At 47.6% G+C, this 22,943-nt stretch overlaps 1 protein-coding gene and 10 non-coding genes across 11 annotated transcripts; all 11 read left to right on the plus strand.

Moving 5' to 3' along the window:
- The first annotated feature begins 131 nt into the window (after nucleotides 1–131).
- On the plus strand, nucleotides 132–1,192 carry LOC146183349 (uncharacterized). Its single transcript, XM_084608712.1, has one exon. It carries the CDS (start codon nucleotides 245–247, stop codon nucleotides 1,190–1,192), a length of 948 nt encoding a protein of 315 aa, XP_084464838.1. The 5' UTR covers nucleotides 132–244.
- A 450-nt stretch (nucleotides 1,193–1,642) lies between these two features.
- TRNAN-GUU (transfer RNA asparagine (anticodon GUU)) lies at nucleotides 1,643–1,716 on the plus strand. Its single transcript has one exon. It is a non-coding gene; the product is annotated as a tRNA-Asn (tRNA).
- A 222-nt stretch (nucleotides 1,717–1,938) lies between these two features.
- TRNAN-GUU (transfer RNA asparagine (anticodon GUU)) lies at nucleotides 1,939–2,012 on the plus strand. The gene has a single exon. It is a non-coding gene; the product is annotated as a tRNA-Asn (tRNA).
- Nucleotides 2,013–2,234: 222 nt separating this feature from the next.
- TRNAN-GUU (transfer RNA asparagine (anticodon GUU)) lies at nucleotides 2,235–2,308 on the plus strand. The gene has a single exon. It is a non-coding gene; the product is annotated as a tRNA-Asn (tRNA).
- Nucleotides 2,309–2,530: 222 nt separating this feature from the next.
- Nucleotides 2,531–2,604, plus strand: TRNAN-GUU (transfer RNA asparagine (anticodon GUU)). Its single transcript has one exon. It is a non-coding gene; the product is annotated as a tRNA-Asn (tRNA).
- Nucleotides 2,605–3,122: 518 nt separating this feature from the next.
- Nucleotides 3,123–3,196, plus strand: TRNAN-GUU (transfer RNA asparagine (anticodon GUU)). The gene has a single exon. It is a non-coding gene; the product is annotated as a tRNA-Asn (tRNA).
- Nucleotides 3,197–4,010: 814 nt separating this feature from the next.
- TRNAN-GUU (transfer RNA asparagine (anticodon GUU)) lies at nucleotides 4,011–4,084 on the plus strand. Its single transcript has one exon. It is a non-coding gene; the product is annotated as a tRNA-Asn (tRNA).
- Nucleotides 4,085–9,499: 5,415 nt separating this feature from the next.
- TRNAN-GUU (transfer RNA asparagine (anticodon GUU)) lies at nucleotides 9,500–9,573 on the plus strand. Its single transcript has one exon. It is a non-coding gene; the product is annotated as a tRNA-Asn (tRNA).
- Nucleotides 9,574–9,795: 222 nt separating this feature from the next.
- Nucleotides 9,796–9,869, plus strand: TRNAN-GUU (transfer RNA asparagine (anticodon GUU)). The gene has a single exon. It is a non-coding gene; the product is annotated as a tRNA-Asn (tRNA).
- A 222-nt stretch (nucleotides 9,870–10,091) lies between these two features.
- On the plus strand, nucleotides 10,092–10,165 carry TRNAN-GUU (transfer RNA asparagine (anticodon GUU)). The gene has a single exon. It is a non-coding gene; the product is annotated as a tRNA-Asn (tRNA).
- Nucleotides 10,166–15,299: 5,134 nt separating this feature from the next.
- TRNAN-GUU (transfer RNA asparagine (anticodon GUU)) lies at nucleotides 15,300–15,373 on the plus strand. The gene has a single exon. It is a non-coding gene; the product is annotated as a tRNA-Asn (tRNA).
- Nucleotides 15,374–22,943: the final 7,570 nt, after the last annotated feature.

Below are 22,943 nucleotides of genomic sequence, written 5' to 3' on the forward strand. Positions count from 1 at the left end.
TGCGTGGGGTTCTTGCACGGAGAATGGCCGGATACTCCTCACACTTTCGGATGTAACTTGGTGTACGACCCCTGTAAAGTACCTTGGAGTCCCGTTGGAATTTTACTGAGATACTGAACAGTATTGGAAGGGGCAGGCACAAGAGACACAAGAAAAAGCAGAAAAGTGGAAATGTACTCATTTATCCGTGTTTGCAAGAGCCACTGTGTGTAACCTGTTTTTTATTAGTAAACTGTGGTATGTGATGCAAGTGCTCCACTGCTCGCGAATTAACATACAAAAGGTACATCGAATTTTTGCGGTTTTTGTATGGGCCTCTAGCTGGGAAAGGTGCATGCGGACAAACTTGTTCAGACGGGTCAAAGACGGAGGCCTAGGGCTGGGATACTTATTTGCGAGGCAACTGGTAAACAGATTTTTGTTTTTCCGTTATGTTGAAGATCCTTTCCTGCGCACAGTGTGCCAAGTAAGGCTAGGGCGAGCCTTGCCAGAGTATGTAGTTGCAACAAAATGCATGACAGGAGGCATTCTTGGTTATTTCCGAGAGATAGTAACCAGCGTCAGATTCTTAACTACTCGGTTTTCAAAGGAATATTTGAGCAGCGTAACAAGGAAAACGTTGTACAGAGATTTGTGCGATGTTATCTTTCCGGTGCCGTTGTACAGGGCCTTGTACTGTGGAGGCCCCGGCGGTAATCTGTTGCAAAGGGTTAAAAAAATGAATGTATCGCCGGAAGTCAAGAGTTTTTTCTTTAAAGTGCACACTGGAACTTTACCCGTCAAATCTTTTTTGGAGGAAAAAGAGATGTTTCTACCGTGGGGACCAAACTGCTTAATCTGCAAGCAACCGGAGACCATAGACTATGTTTTTTTGCACTGTTGGGAAGGGGTTTATTTTTGGGACGTGCTACAGAGGACCATGAAGAAACAGCTCCCGTTGCATTCACACGGAATTAGGTACTTGCCAACAAAAAACGAGGGTGGGATCCCGTTCGATTTAGTCATGCTGGTGGGCCTCCACAGTATATGGCGCTCTCGTATGGCCGGGTACTACTGTGACCCCGAAGCGCGTCCAGCGCGTATATATTTTCGAGAGAGCATCTGCAAGTTTGTAGAAATACAGAAGATACGGAATCCTGTCCCTGAGAGGCTCTCAAGGCTAGAGCCTTTGACAACACTCAGAGAATATTAATGTGACAAAGCCTGGTCCTCTCTTGGATTTCGCTTCTTGTATAACTGTGTACATACATTTTTTTTGTCTTTGATTTGTGAAAGCCGAGGAGCGGCAATAAAGGAAAAAAAATGTTAGCTAGAGAAGCTTTCCTCTTGGCACATCCCCCGACCCGGCCTCCGTGGCGCAATCGGCTAGCGCGTTCGGCTGTTAACCGAAATGTTGGAGGTTCGACTCCTCCCGGTGGCGGCATATTTTTGGTTCTAGCTGTAGTGCAGTTTGTCACTAAGCAGCAAAACAAGTTTGGTTATTGTAGAGAAACCCACTAATTGACATTTTGCTTGGGTGCTGTATTCTCGTGCAATTAATAAAATAAATGCTTCATGAAACATTAAACGCCCTAGCCATTTGAAGCTTTCCGAGTGTGTTGTTAGCTAGAGAAGCTTTCCTCTTGGCACATCCCCCGACCCGGCCTCCGTGGCGCAATCGGCTAGCGCGTTCGGCTGTTAACCGAAAGGTTGGAGGTTCGAGTCCTCCCGGTGGCGGCATATTTTTGGTTCTAGCTGTAGTGTAGTTTGTCACTAAGCAGCAAAACAAGTTTGGTTATTGTAGAGAAACCCACTAATTGACATTTTGCTTGGGTGCTGTATTCTCGTGCAATTAATAAAATAAATGCTTCATGAAACATTAAACGCCCTAGCCATTTGAAGCTTTCCGAGTGTGTTGTTAGCTAGAGAAGCTTTCCTCTTGGCACATCCCCCGACCCGGCCTCCGTGGCGCAATCGGCTAGCGCGTTCGGCTGTTAACCGAAAGGTTGGAGGTTCGAGTCCTCCCGGTGGCGGCATATTTTTGGTTCTAGCTGTAGTGCAGTTTGTCACTAAGCAGCAAAACAAGTTTGGTTATTGTAGAGAAACCCACTAATTGACATTTTGCTTGGGTGCTGTATTCTCGTGCAATTAATAAAATAAATGCTTCATGAAACATTAAACGCCCTAGCCATTTGAAGCTTTCCGAGTGTGTTGTTAGCTAGAGAAGCTTTCCTCTTGGCACATCCCCCGACCCGGCCTCCGTGGCGCAATCGGCTAGCGCGTTCGGCTGTTAACCGAAAGGTTGGAGGTTCGAGTCCTCCCGGTGGCGGCATATTTTTGGTTCTAGCTGTAGTGTAGTTTGTCACTAAGCAGCAAAACAAGTTTGGTTATTGTAGAGAAACCCACTAATTGACATTTTGCTTGGGTGCTGTATTCTCGTGCAATTAATAAAATAAATGCTTCATGAAACATTAAACGCCCTAGCCATTTGAAGCTTTCCGAGTGTGTTGTTAGCTAGAGAAGCTTTCCTCTTGGCACATCCCCCGACCCGGCCTCCGTGGCGCAATCGGCTAGCGCGTTCGGCTGTTAACCGAAAGGTTGGAGGTTCGAGTCCTCCCGGTGGCGGCATATTTTTGGTTCTAGCTGTAGTGCAGTTTGTCACTAAGCAGCAAAACAAGTTTGGTTATTGTAGAGAAACCCACTAATTGACATTTTGCTTGGGTGCTGTATTCTCGTGCAATTAATAAAATAAATGCTTCATGAAACATTAAACGCCCTAGCCATTTGAAGCTTTCCGAGTGTGTTGTTAGCTAGAGAAGCTTTCCTCTTGGCACATCCCCCAACCCGGCCTCCGTGGCGCAATCGGCTAGCGCGTTCGGCTGTTAACCGAAATGTTGGAGGTTCGACTCCTCCCGGTGGCGGCATATTTTTGGTTCTAGCTGTAGTGCAGTTTGTCACTAAGCAGCAAAACAAGTTTGGTTATTGTAGAGAAACCCACTAATTGACATTTTGCTTGGGTGCTGTATTCTCGTGCAATTAATAAAATAAATGCTTCATGAAACATTAAACGCCCTAGCCATTTGAAGCTTTCCGAGTGTGTTGTTAGCTAGAGAAGCTTTCCTCTTGGCACATCCCCCGACCCGGCCTCCGTGGCGCAATCGGCTAGCGCGTTCGGCTGTTAACCGAAAGGTTGGAGGTTCGAGTCCTCCCGGTGGTGGCATATTTTTGGTTCTAGCTGTGGTGCAGTTTGTCACTAAGCAGCAAAACAAGTTTGGTTATTGTAGAGAAACCCACTAATTGACATTTTGCTTGGGTGCTGTATTCTCGTGCAATTAATAAAATAAATGCTTCATGAAACATTAAACGTCCTAGCCATTTGAAGCTTTCCGAGTGTGTTGTTAGCTAGAGAAGCTTTCCTCTTGGCACATCCCCCGACCCGGCCTCCGTGGCGCAATCGGCTAGCGCGTTCGGCTGTTAACCGAAAGGTTGGAGGTCCGAGTCCTCCCGGTGGTGGCATATTTTTGGTTCTAGCTGTAGTGCAGTTTGTCACTAAGCAGCAAAACAAGTTTGGTTATTGTAGAGAAACCCACTAATTGACATTTTGCTTGGGTGCTGTATTCTCGTGCAATTAATAAAATAAATGCTTCATGAAACATTAAACGCCCTAGCCATTTGAAGCTTTCCGAGTGTGTTGTTAGCTAGAGAAGCTTTCCTCTTGGCACATCCCCCGACCCGGCCTCCGTGGCGCAATCGGCTAGCGCGTTCGGCTGTTAACCGAAATGTTGGAGGTTCGGCTCCTCCCGGGGGCGGCATATTTTTGGTTCTAGCTGTAGTGCAGTTTGTCACTAAGCAGCAAAACAAGTTTGGTTATTGTAGAGAAACCCACTAATTGACATTTTGCTTGGGTGCTGTATTCTCGTGCAATTAATAAAATAAATGCTTCATGAAACATTAAACGCCCTAGCCATTTGAAGCTTTCCGAGTGTGTTGTTAGCTAGAGAAGCTTTCCTCTTGGCACATCCCCCGACCCGGCCTCCGTGGCGCAATCGGCTAGCGCGTTCGGCTGTTAACCGAAAGGTTGGAGGTTCGAGTCCTCCCGGTGGCGGCATATTTTTGGTTCTAGCTGTAGTGTAGTTTGTCACTAAGCAGCAAAACAAGTTTGGTTATTTTAGAGAAACCCACTAATTGACATTTTGCTTGGGTGCTGTATTCTCGTGCAATTAATAAAATAAATGCTTCATGAAACATTAAACGCCCTAGCCATTTGAAGCTTTCCGAGTGTGTTGTTAGCTAGAGAAGCTTTCCTCTTGGCACATCCCCCGAACTCGGCCTCCGTGGCGCAATCGGTTAGCGCATGCTACTTCCGGCCACCTGCGTGTACGGACGGTGAATCATGAGCTCCGGCGGAGCGGCGATTGCGGCCCAGGCTGGCCGCGGTAACAGGGTTAACGCAAACGATGATAAGGAATATCAGCTCATTTTGCCGCATCTGCCCACCGGACGTGTTGTTTTCAACACAGTTTTTTTGCACGGCGACGTACGAGTGCGACCCTTCAGGGTTGAAGATTTCCGGGACGCCCTGGCCAAGACTGGTACGCTCCCAGACGTGGTGGCCTTGGGGGCCTACCAAATAAACCATGTCTGGGCGGTGACCTTGAGCAGCTCTGAAGCAACCAAGCGGCTGCTAGCCTTCAAGGAGCTTCTAGTGAAAGGCCGACGGTGTATCATCATTGACCCGGAGGATCAACAGGTGAAGCTACGGCTCCACTGGATGTTGCATGGCGTGGCGGATGAGGATATCAGAACTGCTTTTGGGGCTTTCGGTGAGGTGACCGAAGTTACCCGTGAGCGGTGGCGCGTCCAGGGCGTTCACGAAAAGGGCTCAACAACGAGAGCCGTACTCCTGATGTTGAAGCCAGGGATGAAGATAGACGACCTACCTCATCAGATAAGAGTTGCAGGGGAGTTGGCCCTTGTTGTGGTGCCTGGGCGGCCAATGCAGTGCCTGCGCTGCCGCGGGACCGGTCATGTGCGCCGGGAATGTAAAATTCCGCGGTGTTCGACATGTAAGCGTTTTGGCCACTCCGAGGAAGATTGCGTACGGACGTATGCAGTGGCCACTGCACCGACAGCGAGGGCGGACATGACGGAGCACCAAATGGATGTCGCAGAGACAGAAGAGGCCGCAAAGGGGGTCGGAGAAGCTGAAGAGCAAACAGCAACTACAGGCATGTTAGTGCCCCCGGGGGGCGGTGACGAGATAATCAGTAGGCCAGACAAGGAAGTCACGCTACCGAACAACGGACCGTCAGAGGAAGAAAGGGTAAGCGAAGCCGAGAGCTCAAAAACTGAAATTCCGGAGTCTGCGGGCCGACAGGAAACCCTTGAAAAGAGCAGCGGCCGAGCGACCAACGTCCAAGGCCCTGCGAAGCGTGCCCACGACGAGAGCACAAGTGAGACAAGCAAGGCAGAAACAGCTAGCAACGACGAGCCGCCGATAAAAACGCCAATAGGGAGGAGGGCGACCTTCAAACCAAGACCGAATGTCTCGACGGACAGGAGAGCTGCCGAAAAGCCGCCCCTGTCACAAGGTCTGCCAGTCCAACCTCATGGCTCTGGCGTCAACGAAACCGTCTAGCGCCATGCTAGACGTGAGAGGTAAGCACCATGCTCTTGGCCTCTTTTCACTCTAAGAAAATGGCTTATGAACTGTCACTAAAGATTGCGACCCTTAACGTGAGAGGTCTAGCAGCGAAAAGGAAGCAGAGCCAAGTCCTGCGCCTTTTAAATGAAAATGACATCGATATACTTGGAGTTCAAGAGACAAAAGTCGAGGGTGAACAAGAGACCGAGGGCATGGTGCAACGTTTCACGTCGCGGTTTTACGCAGTTGTCAGCCATGCAGTCGGTACTTCTGCTGGATGCGTCCTGTTTGTGAAGAAGTTGCCGGGTCTTGTAGTGCAGTCGCATGCTTCTTTACAGTCGGGTCGGGGTGTGGTCCTCGATTTTAGTTTTTGCTCGGCTGAGTGGCGTGCTGTTTGTATATATGCACTTACGGTAGTTGATGAGAGGGCTGCTTTGTTTGATTTTGTTGAAGGGTATTTAAACACGGATAAGCAACTTGTCTTTCTGGGAGATTTCAATTGTGTACTGAGCTCCGGTGACAAAACTAGCCACCGTACATTTAGGGATCGTAGCACAGAGGTACTTTCGCGCTTGATTGACGAGTTTGCACTCGAAGACGTTGCAGAGTGTCTCACGAGCGAGCGACGGGTTCAGTATACTCATTTTCAGGGTGCTAGCCACGCCCACCTTGACAGGATTTATGTGTCCGCAGAACTGGCCCCAAAATGCCAGGAGTATTATGTTTTGGCGGTAACGTACTCAGATCACTGCATGGTTCAGTGTACAATTGGAACAAGAAAGGGAGGTAGCGGTTTTAATTGGGAATTGTGGAAGTTAAATAATAAACTGCTGAATGACGAGCAATTCACGAGACTAGTAGAAGAAGAAATTGGTAAGATTTGTCAGGAGGACACCCACGAACTGGGTCAAGAATGGGAACTCTGTAAGCAACAAATTAAAATCAAAGCTATAGAAAAAGCCAGATGCATACGGTTTCAAGAAAAACAAAACGAAATGCATTTAAGATCTTTGCTAGATAAATTGTTAGCCCTGGAGTGTAACACGCCAGGGTTATACATGGACGACGTTAGAAAAATAAAACAAAGACTTCAACTGAATGACGAAGACCGTTATCGCGGAGCACTGGTGCGTGCGAGAGCGGAAAAATTGGCCATGGATGAGACGCCGACAAAAAGATCGTTGGGAATAGAAAAAGCAAACGCAAGGCGAAATCACGTGGCAGAGGTAGATTGGGCAGGACGCACAGAAACCGATAACGAAGGAATCGCGAAAGCTTTCCGGGAGTATTATGAAGAGCTATTTTCATCCCGAGAGGTTAATTTGGACCGTTTTAAAGAATCCTTTCTTGACGCGATGCCAAAAATTGATGACGAACAAAAAGAAAGACTGGAGCGGCCAATAAGCGAACAAGAAGTGCAGCAGGCAATAGAAAATTTAAACCCAGGGAAATCACCCGGGCCTGATGGCCTGAGTGCGGCTTTTTATAAAGCGTTCAAGGGACAGCTATCTCCTTTGTTGTGTGCCTTATTTAATGAAGCGTATGAACTGAAGGCACTGCCTGCGTCTTTCGGATCGTCGCACACAGTACTTATTCCGAAAAGTGACCAACCAGATAAGCTTAGGCAGTTGTCGTCTTACAGGCCCATAGCTCTGACAAACGTTGATTACAAGATTTATATGAAGGTACTTGCTGGCAGACTACAAACGGTTATATGCGAACTAGTGGGCCCTCACCAAACGTGCGGTATCAAAGGGCGATCTATCTTTCAGAACATTCACAAAGCGCGAAGTGTGCTTGAATGCTGCGATGCAACTCATGCATGTGTTGCGTTACTGCAGTTGGACTTGGAGAAAGCTTTTGATTGTGTGGCACATACTATTCTGATCAGTATATTAGACTATGTTAATGTCGGCTCTGTTATTCGAGAGGGAGTGGCCTTGGCGTACCGTAACTGCACTACGAGATTAATTGTCAATAAGTCACTGGGGGCCCCCATCAACGTACGACGTTCGGTGCGCCAAGGTTGCCCCCTCAGCCCTCTTTTGTTCGGCATTTATATTGAAACATTGTGTTTAAGCATCCTACAAAACAATGACATTGATGGTTTTCGACTGCAGGAGTCAGAAGTCAAATTGCTGGCTTACGCAGACGACGTTGCGGTTTTTTGTGTAAATAAGGAGAGTATAAAGAGGACAGTGGATGTGGTAAAACATTTTAGCAAGGTCACAGGGAGTAAAGTTAACTGGGGTAAGTGCCTGGGATTTTGGCACGGAGAATGGCAGCTGACCCCCGACACTTTCGCTAATGTGTCGTGGGTTACAACGCCTGCAAAGTACTTGGGTGTGCCCTTGGAATTCTACAAGGAAAGCGAGCCATACTGGCTAGAGCAGGTCAGAGAAACCCGTGAAAAAGCGGAGAAATGGAAAAGCGCTCAATTATCAATATTTGCAAGAGCCGCAGTTTGCAACCTGTTTTTAATTAGTAAGTTATGGTATGTAATGCAAGTGTTGCATTGCTCCCGTGTAAATGTGCAAAAATTGCATCGAGTTTTTGCGGTGTTTGTTTGGGCCTCGAGTTGGGAGAGGTGCAGTCGGACAAATTTGTTCCGGCAGGTGAAGCATGGGGGGCTTGGTCTGGGTCATTTGTTTGTGCGACAGATTGTCAACCGGTTTATGTTTTTTAGGGATGCCAGTGATCCATTCCTGCGCACAGTGTGTCAACAAAGACTTGGTCGAGCGTTGCCTGATTTCGTAGTTTATACTCAATGTATGCCGGGCTCTGTTTTTGGATTTTTTAGGGAAATTGTTGTGAGCGCGAAATTCGTAAGCGCACGTTTTTCGAAAGAGTATTTAAGTAATGTTAACAGGAGAACGTTATACAAGGATGTTTGTGAAATGGTGTTCCCGGTGCCCTTGTACCGAGCTTTATACTATGGAGGCGCAGGAAGTAATGTATTAAAACGCGTAAAGAAAATGCAAGTTGCTACGGGAGCTAAAACGTTTTTCTTTATGCTACATACCGGTACTTTGTGTGTAAAATCATTTATGGAGGAAAAGGGTATGTTCCTACCGTGGGGGGCCCAATGTCTCATCTGCAAACAGCCAGAGACAATAGATCACGTGTTTTTGCATTGCTGGGAGGGGGTATATTTGTGGGATGTTCTGCAAAGGACAATAAAAAAGCAGTTGCCACTTGATTCCCATGGCATTAGGTATTTACCATTGGATAAACATGATGATATGCCGTTAGACCAGGTTATGTTAATGGGCCTCCACAGTATATGGCGCGCACGAATGGCTGGTTATCACTGCGATCCAGATGCACGGCCAGCCCGCATGTATTTCCGCGAAAGTGTGCAGCGATGGCTCGAAGTGCTTAAATTGCAACCATGTGCTCCTGAGTGGCTCTCAAAGCTGGAACCTTTGACGGTGCTCAAGGAATTTTAACATGACAATGCCTGCCCCTCAGTGGGGGTTAGGCAACGCGAACTAGTTTTGTGTACATATATTATTCCTTTGTTCATGTTGTTCTGAGTTCCAGTGCGGTGTATTTGTGTCAAAGTCAGGCAATAAAGAAAAAAAAAAAAGCGCAATCGGCTAGCGCGTTCGGCTGTTAACCGAAAGGTTGGAGGTTCGAGTCCTCCCGGTGGCGGCATATTTTTGGTTCTAGCTGTAGTGTAGTTTGTCACTAAGCAGCAAAACAAGTTTGGTTATTGTAGAGAAACCCACTAATTGACATTTTGCTTGGGTGCTGTATTCTCGTGCAATTAATAAAATAAATGCTTCATGAAACATTAAACGCCCTAGCCATTTGAAGCTTTCCGAGTGTGTTGTTAGCTAGAGAAGCTTTCCTCTTGGCACATCCCCCGACCCGGCCTCCGTGGCGCAATCGGCTAGCGCGTTCGGCTGTTAACCGAAAGGTTGGAGGTTCGAGTCCTCCCGGTGGCGGCATATTTTTGGTTCTAGCTGTAGTGTAGTTTGTCACTAAGCAGCAAAACAAGTTTGGTTATTGTAGAGAAACCCACTAATTGACATTTTGCTTGGGTGCTGTATTCTCGTGCAATTAATAAAATAAATGCTTCATGAAACATTAAACGCCCTAGCCATTTGAAGCTTTCCGAGTGTGTTGTTAGCTAGAGAAGCTTTCCTCTTGGCACATCCCCCGACCCGGCCTCCGTGGCGCAATCGGCTAGCGCGTTCGGCTGTTAACCGAAAGGTTGGAGGTTCGAGTCCTCCCGGTGGCGGCGTATTTTTGGTTCTAGCTGTAGTGTAGTTTGTCACTAAGCAGCAAAACAAGTTTGGTTATTGTAGAGAAACCCACTAATTGACATTTTGCTTGGGTGCTGTATTCTCGTGCAATTAATAAAATAAATGCTTCATGAAACATTAAACGCCCTAGCCATTTGAAGCTTTCCGAGTGTGTTGTTAGCTAGAGAAGCTTTCCTCTTGGCACATCCCCCGACCCGGCCTCCGTGGCGCAATCGGCTAGCGCGTTCGGCTGTTAACCGAAAGGTTGGAGGTTCGAGTCCTCCCGGTGGTGGCATATTTTTGGTTCTAGCTGTAGTGCAGTTTGTCACTAAGCAGCAAAACAAGTTTGGTTATTGTAGAGAAACCCACTAATTGACATTTTGCTTGGGTGCTGTATTCTCGTGCAATTAATAAAATAAATGCTTCATGAAACATTAAACGCCCTAGCCATTTGAAGCTTTCCGAGTGTGTTGTTAGCTAGAGAAGCTTTCCTCTTGGCACATCCCCCGACCCGGCCTCCGTGGCGCAATCGGCTAGCGCGTTACATTCTACTTCCGGCCACCGTAGTGAACGGTCGCAGAATCATGTGCTCCAGCGGAGCGGCGATAGCGGCCCTTTCCAGCCGCGCAAACAGGATCGACGACATGGAAGATAGCGAGTATCAGATTATTCTGCCAACTTTGCCCACCGGACGCGTTGTTTTTAACACGCTTTTTTTGCACGGCGATGTGCGAGTCAGGCCATACAGGGTCGAGGATTTCCGCGACGCCCTTGCCAACGCTGGTGCGCTCCCCGACGTTGTGGCGTTGGGGGCGTATCAGATCAACCATGTTTGGGCGGTCACTTTAAGCAGCACAGAAGCAACGAAGAAATTGGCGGCTTTCAAGGAGCTCGAAGTTAAGGGACGCCGTTGCCTCATCATCGCTCCCGAGGACCAACAGGTGAAGCTGCGACTTCACTGGATGTTGTACGGTGTGGCAGACGACGACATCCGGACGGCTTTTACGGCTTTTGGGAAGGTGACCGAGGTGACCCGGGAGAGGTGGAGAGTTCAAGGCGTCAGGGAGAAGGGGTCCACCACGAGGACTGTGCTCCTGAAATTGAAACCCGGCATTAAGGTCGATGACTTACCTCACCAGCTGCGAGTGGCCGGAGAGCTGGCCCTTGTCGTGGTGCCTGGGCGAGCGATGCAGTGCCTGCGCTGCCGCGGTACCGGTCATGTTCGACGAGAATGTAAGGTACCGCGTTGTCCAAAGTGTAGACGCTACGGACATGACGAGGCTGCCTGTGTGCTTTCGTACGCTTCGGCCGCGGGACATGGAACTACGGAACGGTCGGCGGAGCTCACCATGGACGTAGTCGAGGCGGAGGAGGCGGCGAAAGGTGCCGGAGAAGTCAGAACGCAGACACGGGAGACAGATTCGTCGGTGGACTCAGCAGAAAACAGCAATGCTGCGAGAGATGTGGGGAGAGCAGACTCGAAACCTGAGCTCCCTAGCAATGAGGAAGGCACGTCACCTGAGCCGGGAAAGGGTATGGAACAGGATAATGGGGAGGAGCAGTCGGACACCAGCGGTGTTCGTAAGCCAGGCGTCCCAGCCCCAGCCAAGCGATCCCACACACATTCCGAACCCGAAGGTAACCAGGCGTCAGCCCCCAGCGTCGACGAGCCACCAGCAAAAACGGGGCAATCCCGGCGGTCCACGCTACGTCCGCGGCCAAACATTTCATCAGAGAGACGGGTAGCGGATAAAGTGCCCCCGCTGCCGTGTCAGCCGCTCGCACCGGACGGGGATGGATCAAACGACGGCGTCTAGCAACGCGCTAGACAGGAAAGGTAAGCACCATGCTTTCGGTCTCTTCACCCTTGATGAAAATGGCGCCCGAAACCACCTTAAGAGTAGCCACGTTAAATGTCAGGGGAGTGGCAGGCAAAAAGAAGCAGAGCCAGATGCATCGGCTCTTAATTGACCACGATACTGACGTGCTTGCCGTGCAAGAAGCTAAGGTTGACGGGGAGGAAGAGACCGGGAGCATGGTGCGACGTTTCACGGCTAGATTTTACGCCATTGTTAGCCACGCAGTTGGGACATCGGCCGGGTGTGTATTGTTTGTCAAAAAGCTGCCTGGTCTGGTTGTAAAGGGCTACTCATCATGCTCTTCTGGACGGTGTGTAGTGGCTGATTGTGTATACAGTGGTGTTGAGTGGCGCATTATTTGTGTGTACGCTCCTAACTGTGTGGAGGAAAGAACAGTGTTTTTCGAGAATGTTATGCAGCAGTTAAATACGGAAAGGCAGGTAGTATTGCTGGGCGATTTTAACTGTGTACTGAATGCTCGAGACAAAACCAGCACACGCGGATTCAGAGACAAGAGCACTGAAGTGTTATGCCAGTTAATAAGCGAATGGAATATGGAGGATGTGGCTGATTGCTTGGAAGGGCCGCGTACCGTTCAGTACAAGCACTTCCAAGGTTCTAGCCACGCGCGTCTGGACAGAATTTACGCGTCGCTGGATTTGATTCCTTCATGCAATGAATACCGAGTTGGGCCTATGACATTCACGGATCACTGTTTTGTGCAGTGCTTATTCGGCACCAAAAAACGAAGCAATGCATTTAGCTGGGAGTTATGGAAATTTAACAATAAATTGCTTAATGATGATGCCTTTAGACGCGTGGTATTGAATGAATTGATTAAAGTGAGGCCAGGGACTTTGCTCGAAATCTGGAAACAGTGGTAGTTGTGCAAGGAACAGATTAAAGTTAAAGCCATTGACAGATCAAGTTGCCTGGTGTACGAGAAGAAAATTACAGAAACCCAGCTTAAGGCTTTGCTTGCAAAACTACACGAACAGGAATGTAAGGCACCCGGCAGATAGATAGAGGATATTCAAAAAATTAAAGAACAGATTAACTTGATAGAAGAAGACAGATACCAAGGAGCGTTAGTGCGTGCAAGAGCGGAAAAATTGGCCATGGATGAGACGCCGACAAAAAGATCGTTGGGAATAGAAAAAGCAAATGCAAGGCGAAATCACGTGGCAGAGGTAGATTGGGCAGGACGCACAGAAACCGATAACGAAGGAATCGCGAAAGCTTTCCGAGAGTATTATGAAGATCTATTTTCGTCCCGAGAGGTTTATTTGGACCGTTTTAAAGTATCCTTTCTTGACGTGATGCCAAAAATTGACGAGGAACAAAAAGAAAGACTGGAGCGGCCAATAAGCGAAAAAGAAGTGCAGCATGCAGGCAATAGAAAATATAAACCCAGGGAAATCACCCGGGCCTGATGGCCTGAGTGCGGCTTTTTATAAAGCGTTCAAGGAACAGCTATCTCCTTTGTTGTGTGCCTTATTTAATGAAGCGTATGAACTGAAGGCACTGCCTGCGTCTTTCGGATCGTCGCACACAGTACTTATTCCGAAAACTGACCAACCAGATAAGCTTAGGCAGTTGTCGTCTTACAGGCCCATTGCTCTGACAAACGTTGATTACAAGATCTGTATGAAGGTGCTTGCTGGCAGACTACAAACGGTTATTGCGAACTAGTGGGCCCTCACCAAACGTGCGGTATCAAAGGGAGATCTATCTTTCAGAACATTCACAAAGCGAGAAGTGTGCTCGAATGCTGCGATGCAACTCATGCATGTGTTGCGTTACTGCAGTTGGACTTGGAGAAAGCTTTTGATTGTGTGGCGCATACAATTCTGTTCAGTATATTAGACTATGTTAATGTCGGCTCTGTTATTCGAGAGGGAGTGGTTTTGGCGTACCGTAACTGCACTACAAGATTAATTGTCAATAAGTCACTGGGGGCCCCCATAAACGTACGACGTTCAGTGCGCCAAGGTTGCCCCCTCAGCCCTCTTTTGTTCGGCATTTATATTGAAAGTTTGTGTTTAAGCATCCTACAAAACAATGACATTGATGGTTTTCGACTGCAGGAGTCAGAAGTCAAATTGCTGGCTTACGCAGATGACGTTGCGGTTTTTTGTGTAAATAAGGAGAGTATAAAGAGGACAGTGGATGTGGTAAAACATTTTAGCAAAGTCACAGGGAGTAAAGTTAACTGGGGTAAGTGCCTGGGATTTTGGCACGGAGAATGGAAGCTGACCCCCAACACTTTCGCTAATGTATCGTGGGTTACAACGCCTGCAAAGTACTTGGGTGTGCCCTTGGAATTCTACAAGCAAAGCGAGCCATACTGGCTAGAGCAGGTCAGAGAAACCCGTGAAAAAGCGGAGAAATGGAAAAGCGCTCAATTATCAATATTTGCAAGAGCCGCAGTTTGCAACCTGTTTTTAATTAGTAAGTTATGGTATGTAATGCAAGTGTTGCATTGCTCCCGTGTAAATGTGCAAAAATTGCATCGAGTTTTTGCGGTGTTTGTTTGGGCCTCGAGTTGGGAGAGGTGCAGTCGGACAAATTTGTTCCGGCAGGTGAAGCATGGGGGGCTTGGTCTGGGTCATTTGTTTGTGCGACAGTTTGTCAACCTGTTTATGTTTTTTAGGGATGCCAGTGATCCATTCCTGCGCACAGTGTGTCAACAAAGACTTGGTCGAGCGTTGCCTGATTTCGTAGTTTATACTCAATGTATTCCGGGCTCTGTTTTTGGATTCTTTAGGGAAATTGTTGTGAGCGTGAAATTCGTAAGCGCACGTTTTTCGAAAGAGTATTTAAGTAATGTTAACAGGAGAACGTTATACAAGGATGTCTGTGAAATGGTGTTCCCGGTGCCCTTGTACCGAGCTTTATACTATGGAGGCACAGGAAGTAATGTATTAAAACGCGTAAAGAAAATTCAAGTTGCTCCGGGAGCTAAAACGTTTTTCTTTATGCTACATACCGGTACTTTGAGTGTAAAATCATTTATGGAGGAAAAGGGTATGTTCCTACCGTGGGGGGCCCAATGTCTCATCTGCAAACAGCCAGAGACAATAGATCACGTGTTTTTGCATTGCTGGGAGGGGGTATATTTGTGGGATGTTCTGCAAAGGACAATAAAAAAATAGTTGCCAATTGATTCCCATGGCATTAGGTATTTGCCATTGGATAACCACGATGATATGCCGTTAGACCAGGTTATGTTAATGTGCCTCCACAGTATATGGCGCGCACGAATGGCTGGTTATCACTGCGATCCAGATGCACGGCCAGCCCGCATGTATTTCCGTGAAAGTGTGCAGCGATGGCTCGACGTGCTTAAATTGCAACCATGTGCTCCTGAGTGGCTGTCAAAGCTGGAACCTTTGACGGTGCTCAAGGAATTTTAACATGACAATGCCTGCCCCCTCAGTGGCTCAGTGGGTGTTAGGCAACGCTAACTACCTTAGTGTACATATATTATTCCTTTGTTCATGTTGTTTTGAGTTCCAATGCGGTGTATTTGTGTCAAAGCCAGGCAATAAAGAAAAAAAAAAAAAGGCCTCCGTGGCGCAATCGGCTAGCGCGTTCGGCTGTTAACCGAAAGGTTGGAGGTTCGAGTCCTCCCGGTGGCGGCATTTTTTGGTTCTAGCTGTAGTGTAGTTTGTTCCTGAACAGCAAAACAAGTTTGGTTATTGCAGAGAAACACACTAATTGACATTTTGCTTTGTTGCTGTATTCTCGTGCAATTAATAAAAAAAAAATGCTTCATGAAACATTAAACGCCCGAACCATTTGAAGCTTTCCGAGTGTATTGTCAGCTAGAGAAGCTTTCCTCTTGGCACATCCCCCGACCCGGCCTCCGTGGCGCAATCGATATCTAGGCGTGCCTTTAGAATGTTATCAAGATCCCGACGTGCACTGGGTGGAAGAAACATCCAGAGTGAAAGAAAAAGCGGATGCGTGGCAAGGAAGGCAACTGTCAATGTTTTCGCGCGCTTCTATTTGCAATGTTTTTCTCATTTCGAGGCTGTGGTACCTCATAAATGTGTTGTGTATCTCACGAACCTCAATTCAGAAAATGCACCGCGTTTTTGCTGTTTTTATTTGGGCATCCACATGGGAAAAAACCGCCCGGACGAATTTGTTTATTTCTGTTAAAAGGGGCGGGCTTGGCCTTGCACATCTGTTCTTGCGTCAGGTGGTCTCGCGATTTATATTCCTCCGTGATCTAAAAGATACCTTTCTAAGAACTGTGATGCAAGTGCGATTGCAGAGGCCGCTCCCTGAATGGATTGTGTCATGTGAAAACATGCCTGGTACTGTGACTGGCTACCTGCGCGAGGTTGTTTTTTCGTGCAAGTTGCTAGAAGTGCGGTTTTCTTTTGATTATCTTTCCAATGTTCCCAGAAAAAAACTGTATAAAGATCTCATTGACGTGATGCTGCCGGTGCCTTTTTACCAGGCATTACACTGTGGAGGCCCAGGGCAGGACGTTTTGAAAAGTGTTAAGAAGATGCCCGTGAGGCCGTCAGCTACAACGTTCCTTTTCAAGCTTCACTCCAATACGCTCCCTGCTAAAACCTGGTTGAATGAAAAAGGTATCTTCGTGCAAAAAACCCGAAACAATTGAACACGTTTTCTTACAGTGTTGGGATGCTGTTTTTCTATGGGACGTCCTCCAAAGGACAATTAAAAAGGAACTTCCATTAACTCCTTACGGTATAAGATTCCTACCAGTGCAAAACGATGATGCATCTTATGATTTATATGCTTCTTGGCCTCCATAGTTTGTGGAAAACACGAATGCAGGTGCGTCATGCAGATATAGATACACGATCTGCGCGTGAAAACTTTATTGAAAGTGCTGTGTATATACGCTATACTTTCAGGATGCAGCAGGATCGGCCACAATGGCATTCTCTGTTTGATGAGTTGGTGCACTTGAAAAGATTTTAGCCGCGTACGCGTTAGCTCAAGTGTAGTTGACGTGTTTTATCATGTGTATTTTTGGTTTGTGTTTCATGGCAATAAAGAAAAACAAAGCCTCCGTGGCGCGATCGGCTAGCGCGTTCGGCTGTTAACCGAAAGGTTGGAGGTTCGAGTCCTCCCGGTGGCGGCATATTTTTGGTTCTAGCTGTAGTGTAGTTTGTCACTGAGCAGCAAAACAAGTTTGGTTATTGCAGAGAAACACACTAATTGACATTTTGCTTGGTTGCTGTATTCTCGTGCAATTAATAAAAAAAATGCTTATGAAACATTAAACGTCCTAGCCATTTGAAGCTTTCCGAGTGTATTGTTAGCTAGAGAAGCTTTCCACTTGGCACATCCCCCGACCCGGCCTCCGTGGCGCGAGGATTCTGCTTCCGGCCACGCCGGTGAACGGACGCAGGATGCAGGGCTCCTCAGGAGCGGCTTCAGCGGCCATGTCAGGCCGCGGTAACAGGACTGCGGAACAGGACAATACTTACCAGGTTGTTTTGCCTGCACTGCCAACAGGTCGGTTTGTTTTGAATACCGTTTTTTTGCATGCCGATACCAGGGCCCACCCGTACCGGTTGGAAGATTTCCGGGATGCTTTGGCGCAACACTCGCTAATCCCCGACGTTATCGCAATGGGGGTGTATCGTATGAGCCACGTCTGGGCCGTCACTCTCAAAGATACTGAAGCGGTGAACAAGATTGTAAGTGTAGGTGAGCTGTGTGTAAAAAACGGTCGCTGCTTGGTGATTGACCCGGCGAACCAGGACGTGCGACTTAAACTTCACTGGCTGCTACACAATGTGCCAGACGAGGACGTTCGTGCTGCATTTGCGCCGTACAGAAAGGTGTCGGAGGTTTTTCCTGGAGCGCTGGCGTGTTAAAGATATGCTAGAAAAGGGCTCCACCACTAAACTCGTCACGCTGAAGCTGAAAGCTGGCTTGAAGCTCGACGACCTTCCGCATCAGTTGAATGTTAGCGGCGAGCTGGCGCTAGTGATTGTGCCAGGCAGACCCCCGTTGTGCCTACGCTGCCGGAGTACGGGTCACATCCGCAAAGAGTGCCGGGTTCCTCGCTGCGGAACCTGTCGACGGTTCGGGCACGAAGACAGCCAGTGTGCACGAACCTACGCTAGCATTGCCGGACCTGGGACCAGCGAAGAGTCGTCCGAGTTAATTATGGACGAGGCGGATGCGGAGGCTGCTGACATTAGAGGTCAGTCAACGAAACAGGACGCGCCTTCCATGACGGTTTTAAAGAAGAATAAGGTGACGGTCTCTAATGAACAGAATGAAACTCTGCATGTCTTGAACGTTCCATCCCAGGTCCATGAAAGCGCGTCAAAGGAAAAGTCAGAAGACGTAATCAAATTTTCTGATGCTGCGGACCATCTCAGTACTGAGCCTTCCTGTACCGATGCCATGGAGGTTGGGCCGGAGACAGCAGCCTTAATTGCCGCGAAACGTCCGCACGAGGAAAGCGTCGAGGAGACTAAGCTGCCAGGCGGTGTTTGTGGTGAGCCGCCTCCGAAAACTGCGGGCATCCGAAGAGCAACTTTGCGACCAAAGCCGAACTTCTCGGCCGACACGCGGCAGGCGGGGAAACCGCCTCCGTAGTTTTGTGGTGTCCTGAACGATTTGTGGGTCGGCTGCCTACCGACCAGCGTCAGGAACATTCTGCAACCAAGAGGGGCGTGTGTGAAAAAAAATGAAAGACGGTGCTTGGACTTCGTTTGAATGCAGCCCGATGTTCTGCTGGGAGGACATTACATGCACACATACGCCGCCGTTCTTCAGAAGCGGAGGCCACGCAACCATGAAGGTAGGCACCATGCGGGTACGGGCGTCTCTCTCTAATACATGACTCTCAAGTTTAATTCGCCGTTACACGTAGCTACTTTGAACGTCAGAGGGCTGGGAGCGAGAAGGCGACAATGCCAGCTCAGTCGCCTCCTTTTGGATAACGATATAAATATAGCAGCTGTGCAAGAGTCAAAGACTGAGAGCCAAAAAGCACTGACCGTATGGTGGCTTCTTTTCAAGCAAACTTTTATGTGTGTGTATGCCATTCTGTTGGTGTCTCGGGTGGATGCCTTTTATTTATACGTAACACGCTGGGAGTAAGCGTAGAGTCCGTTTTTGCCTGTCCATGTGGTCGGCTTTTGGTTACTGATTTTACCTACTGTAATTTATGCTGGCGTGTTGTGTGTGTGTATGCTCCCAATTCAAAATGCGAACGTGAATCTTTTTTTGAGTCTATTGAATTGTGGCTGAAGACTGACAAAATCTTGCTTGTACTTGGTGACTACAAATGTGTGTGCTCAGCTGTGGACCGAGCGGCGAAGTGTAAAGCTCGAACAGACAGAAGCTCCGACCTGTTGAATGCACTTGTGCATGAGTATGGCCTTGAGGATGTTGGCAGTGTGTTCTCTACTGGAAACCAGCCAGAGTTCACGCACTTCCAGCGAGATAGCCATGCTAGATTGGACAGGGTGTATGCCTCGGTTGATCTTGTTTCCCTATGTACTGCATATGAGGTCAAGCCTGTGTCTTTCAGTGATCATTGTCTCGTAAGTGCAGTGTTTGGTAGGAAAGGAAAGATATCGCGCTTTAACTGGCACCTATGGAAACTGAATGCCAAGCTTCTCGCCGATGAAGAGTTCCTTGTGGAAGTTAAGACCGAGTTTGAAAATCGTCTTGCTATGCGACCAGTAAGTTTTGCAGCGGAATGGGACAGCTTCAAAGAGTGGGTCAAATTGAAATCCAGAGAAAAGAGCAGTAAGGTGCGGCATAAAGAGAAAGAAAAAGAAAAAGAACTGAATGAACAGCTCCAGTTTCTTTTGAGCATGGAAAGTTCAGTGAAAGGGCATTTCGCCAGTAAAATACGAGAGATAAAAAGTGAGTTGGAAACAATCGACAGTGAAAGATACACAGCGGCTGTTATACGTGCAAGGGATGAAAAACTTTGCGCTGGAGAAGTACCGACAAAACGAGCGCTAGCAGACGAGAAAAGATACGCCTGCCAGAAAGAAATAAGGAGTATAAGATATGCCGGCCATATCACTGAAGATGCTAAAGATATTCAGCGTGCGGTAACAGAGCACTTCGAAGAACTGTTTAGCGCTAAGCTTGAGACTGTAGGCGGCTTTCGAACAGATTTTCTAAGACTGATGCCTGCACTGGATGACGAAAGTAAAGCGCGCCTAGAAACACCGGTAACGTTGCAGGAGATACTATCTGCAATAGATGACCTGACATCTGGGAAGGCCTCTGGGCCGGATGGTCTAAGCGCCGCATTCTTTAAAACTTTTCAGCAGTATGCGGCTCAGTTTATGCTCTGTGTAATCACTGAAGCTTATGAACGTAATACTGTTCCATTGTCTTTCTCTACATCGCACATTGTTCTAATACCCAAGACAGATGATCCGGAGAAACGACAGTTGGTGGGGTCATATCGACCGATAAGCCTCACCAATGTTGACTATAAGGTGTACATGAAGGTTTTAGCAAAAAGACTGGAAAGCGTAATAAAAACATTGGTTGGGCCTCATCAAACGTGCGGCATCAAGGGTCGATCCATTGCCACGAATATACATGTCGCAAGAACCGTATTAGAATACGTTGATGCACGCGGTGGTCAGAGAGCCATGATGCAATTAGATTTGGCGAAAGCCTTTGACCGTGTTTCTCACGAAATTCTTTTCTCCATTTTGGAGCATTCTAACCTTGGTGACGTCATAGTGGAGGGTGTTAAAATGGCTTATGCGAACTGCACGACCCGTATTATTGTGAATGGTGAACTGACTGACAGCATCGCAGTACGGTCATCAGTAAGGCAGGGCTGCTCGCTCTCACCCCTGCTTTTTGCACTGTATTTAGAGCCACTTTGCTTGGCTATCATTGATAGCGATCGCATTTTAGGATTCAAGCTGCAATCAGCACACGTGAAAATCCTAGCATACGCTGATGACATTGCAGTCTTTTGTGCAACTAGAAAGAGCATCTGTGAAGTCACTGGTGTCGTCCAAACATTTTGTGATCAAACCGGATGCAAGATCAATTGGGAGAAAAGCTCTGGGTTTTGGCACGGTGATTGGGACGTGACACCTGATTTCTTCTGTAAGCTGCGATGGTCTGCTCTCCCAACACGATATCTAGGCGTGCCTTTAGAATGTTATCAATATCCCAACGTGCACTGGGTGGAAGAAACATCCAGAGTTAAAGAAAAAGCGGATGCGTGGCAAGGAAGGCAACTGTCAATGTTTTCGCGCGCTTCTATTTGCAATGTTTTTCTTATTTCGAGGCTGTGGTACCTCATAAATGTGTTGTGTATCTCACGAACCTCAATTCAGAAAATGCACCGCGTTTTTGCTGTTTCTATTCGGGCATCCACATGGGTAAAAACCGCCCGGACGAATTTGTTTATTTCTGTTAAAAGGGGCGGGCCTGGCCTTGCACATTTTTCTTGCGTCAGGTGGTCTCGCGATTTATATTCCTCCGTGATCAAAAAGATACCTTTCTAAGAACTGTGATGCAAGTGCGATTGCAGAGGCTGCTCCCTGAATGGATTGTGTCATGTGAAAACATGCCTGGTACTGTGACTGGCTACCTGCGCGAGGTTGTTTTTTCGTGCAAGTTGCTAGAAGTGCGGTTTTCTTTTGATTATCTTTCCAATGTTCCCAGAAAAAAACTGTATAAAGATCTCATTGACGTGATGCTGCCGGTGCCTTTTTACCGGGCATTACACTGTGGAGGCCCAGGGCAGGACGTTTTGAAAAGAGTTAAGGTGATGCCCGTGAGGCCATCAGCTAAAACGTTCCTTTTCAAGCTTCACTCCAATACGCTCCCTGCTAAAACCTGGTTGAATGAAAAAGGTATCTTCGTCCCATGGACAACAAATTGCCTGTTGTGCAAAAAACCCGAAACAATTGAACACGTTTGCTTACAGTGTTGAGATGCTGTTTTTCTATGGGACGTCCTCCAAAGGACAATGAAAAAGGAACTTCGATTAACTCCTTACGGTATAAGATTCCTACCAGTGCAGAACGATGATGCACGTTATGATTTATATGCTTCTTGGCCTCCATAGTTTGTGGAAAACACGAATGCAGGTGCGTCATGCAGATATAGATACACGATCTGCGCGTGAAAACTTTATTGAAAGTGCTGTTTATATACGCGAAACTTTCAGGATGCAGCAGGATCGGCCACAATGGCATTCTCTGCTTGATGAGTTGGTGCACTTGAAAAGATTTTAGCCGCGTACGCGTTAGCTCAAGTGTAGTTGACGTGTTTTATCATGTGTATTTTTGGTTTGTGTTTCATGGCAATAAAGAAAAAAAAAGCCTCCGTGGCGCAATCGGCTAGCGCGTTCGGCTGTTAACCGAAAGGTTGGTCGAAGAGGTAAAATAGCAGTGGTCGAAGAGGTATAATGTTTTCGGGACATCACAGGGAGTTTGATCAATTGGGAAAAATGCCTGGGATTTTGGCATGGAGAATGGGCGTCAACCCCAGACACGTTTGCAGGCGTAACGTGGGTGAAGACCCCAGTGAAGTACCTGGGTGTCCCTCTGCAATTCTACGAAAGCAATGATGGCCTCTGGAGAAGCCAGGCGCATGAAATACGTGAGAAAGCAGACAGATGGAAGGGGGTTCCTCTCTCGTTTTTTGCCAAGGCAACTGTGTGTAATCTTTTTTTTATATGCAAATTATGGTATCTAATGCAGGTTTTGCATTGCTCGCGGCTAAATGTGCAAAAGCTGCACAGAGTGTTTGCTACCTTTATTTGGGCATCGCAGTGGGAAAGGTGCAGCCGAACAAATTTGTTCAGAAAGGTGGAGGACGGCGGTCTTGGTCTGGCGCACCTCTTTGTGCGACAGCTTATTAACAGGTTTCTGTTTTTCCGGGACACAAAAGACTCTTTCTTACGAACGGTGTGCCAAATGAGATTAAGACGGGCGTTGCCAAACTTTGTGATCGGCACGAATGAAATGCCAGGGCCAATTAAGGGCTTTTTCAAGGAGGTGGTGATGAGCGTATGTTTCTTGACAGTACGATTTTCCAACGATTATTTGTCTGCGGTGAAAAGGAAAACACTGTACAAAGATGTGTGCGACAGCATACTTCCTGTACCGATGTACAGAGCCATGCACAGTGGAGCGCCGGGCCAGAATGTGTTAAAACGGGTGAAGAAAATGCAGGTGACACCAGGCATGAAGTCCTTTT

Source organism: Amblyomma maculatum, chromosome 7, assembly GCF_055883805.1.
Source record: "Amblyomma maculatum isolate TAMU_Amacu chromosome 7, ASM5588380v1, whole genome shotgun sequence".
Taxonomy (NCBI): Eukaryota; Metazoa; Arthropoda; class Arachnida; order Ixodida; family Ixodidae; genus Amblyomma; species Amblyomma maculatum.

Coding starts and splice junctions, on each gene's coding strand:
- LOC146183349 (XM_084608712.1), top strand. CDS start 245: ATGCAAGTGCTCCACTGCTCGCGAATTAACATACAAAAGGTACATCGA.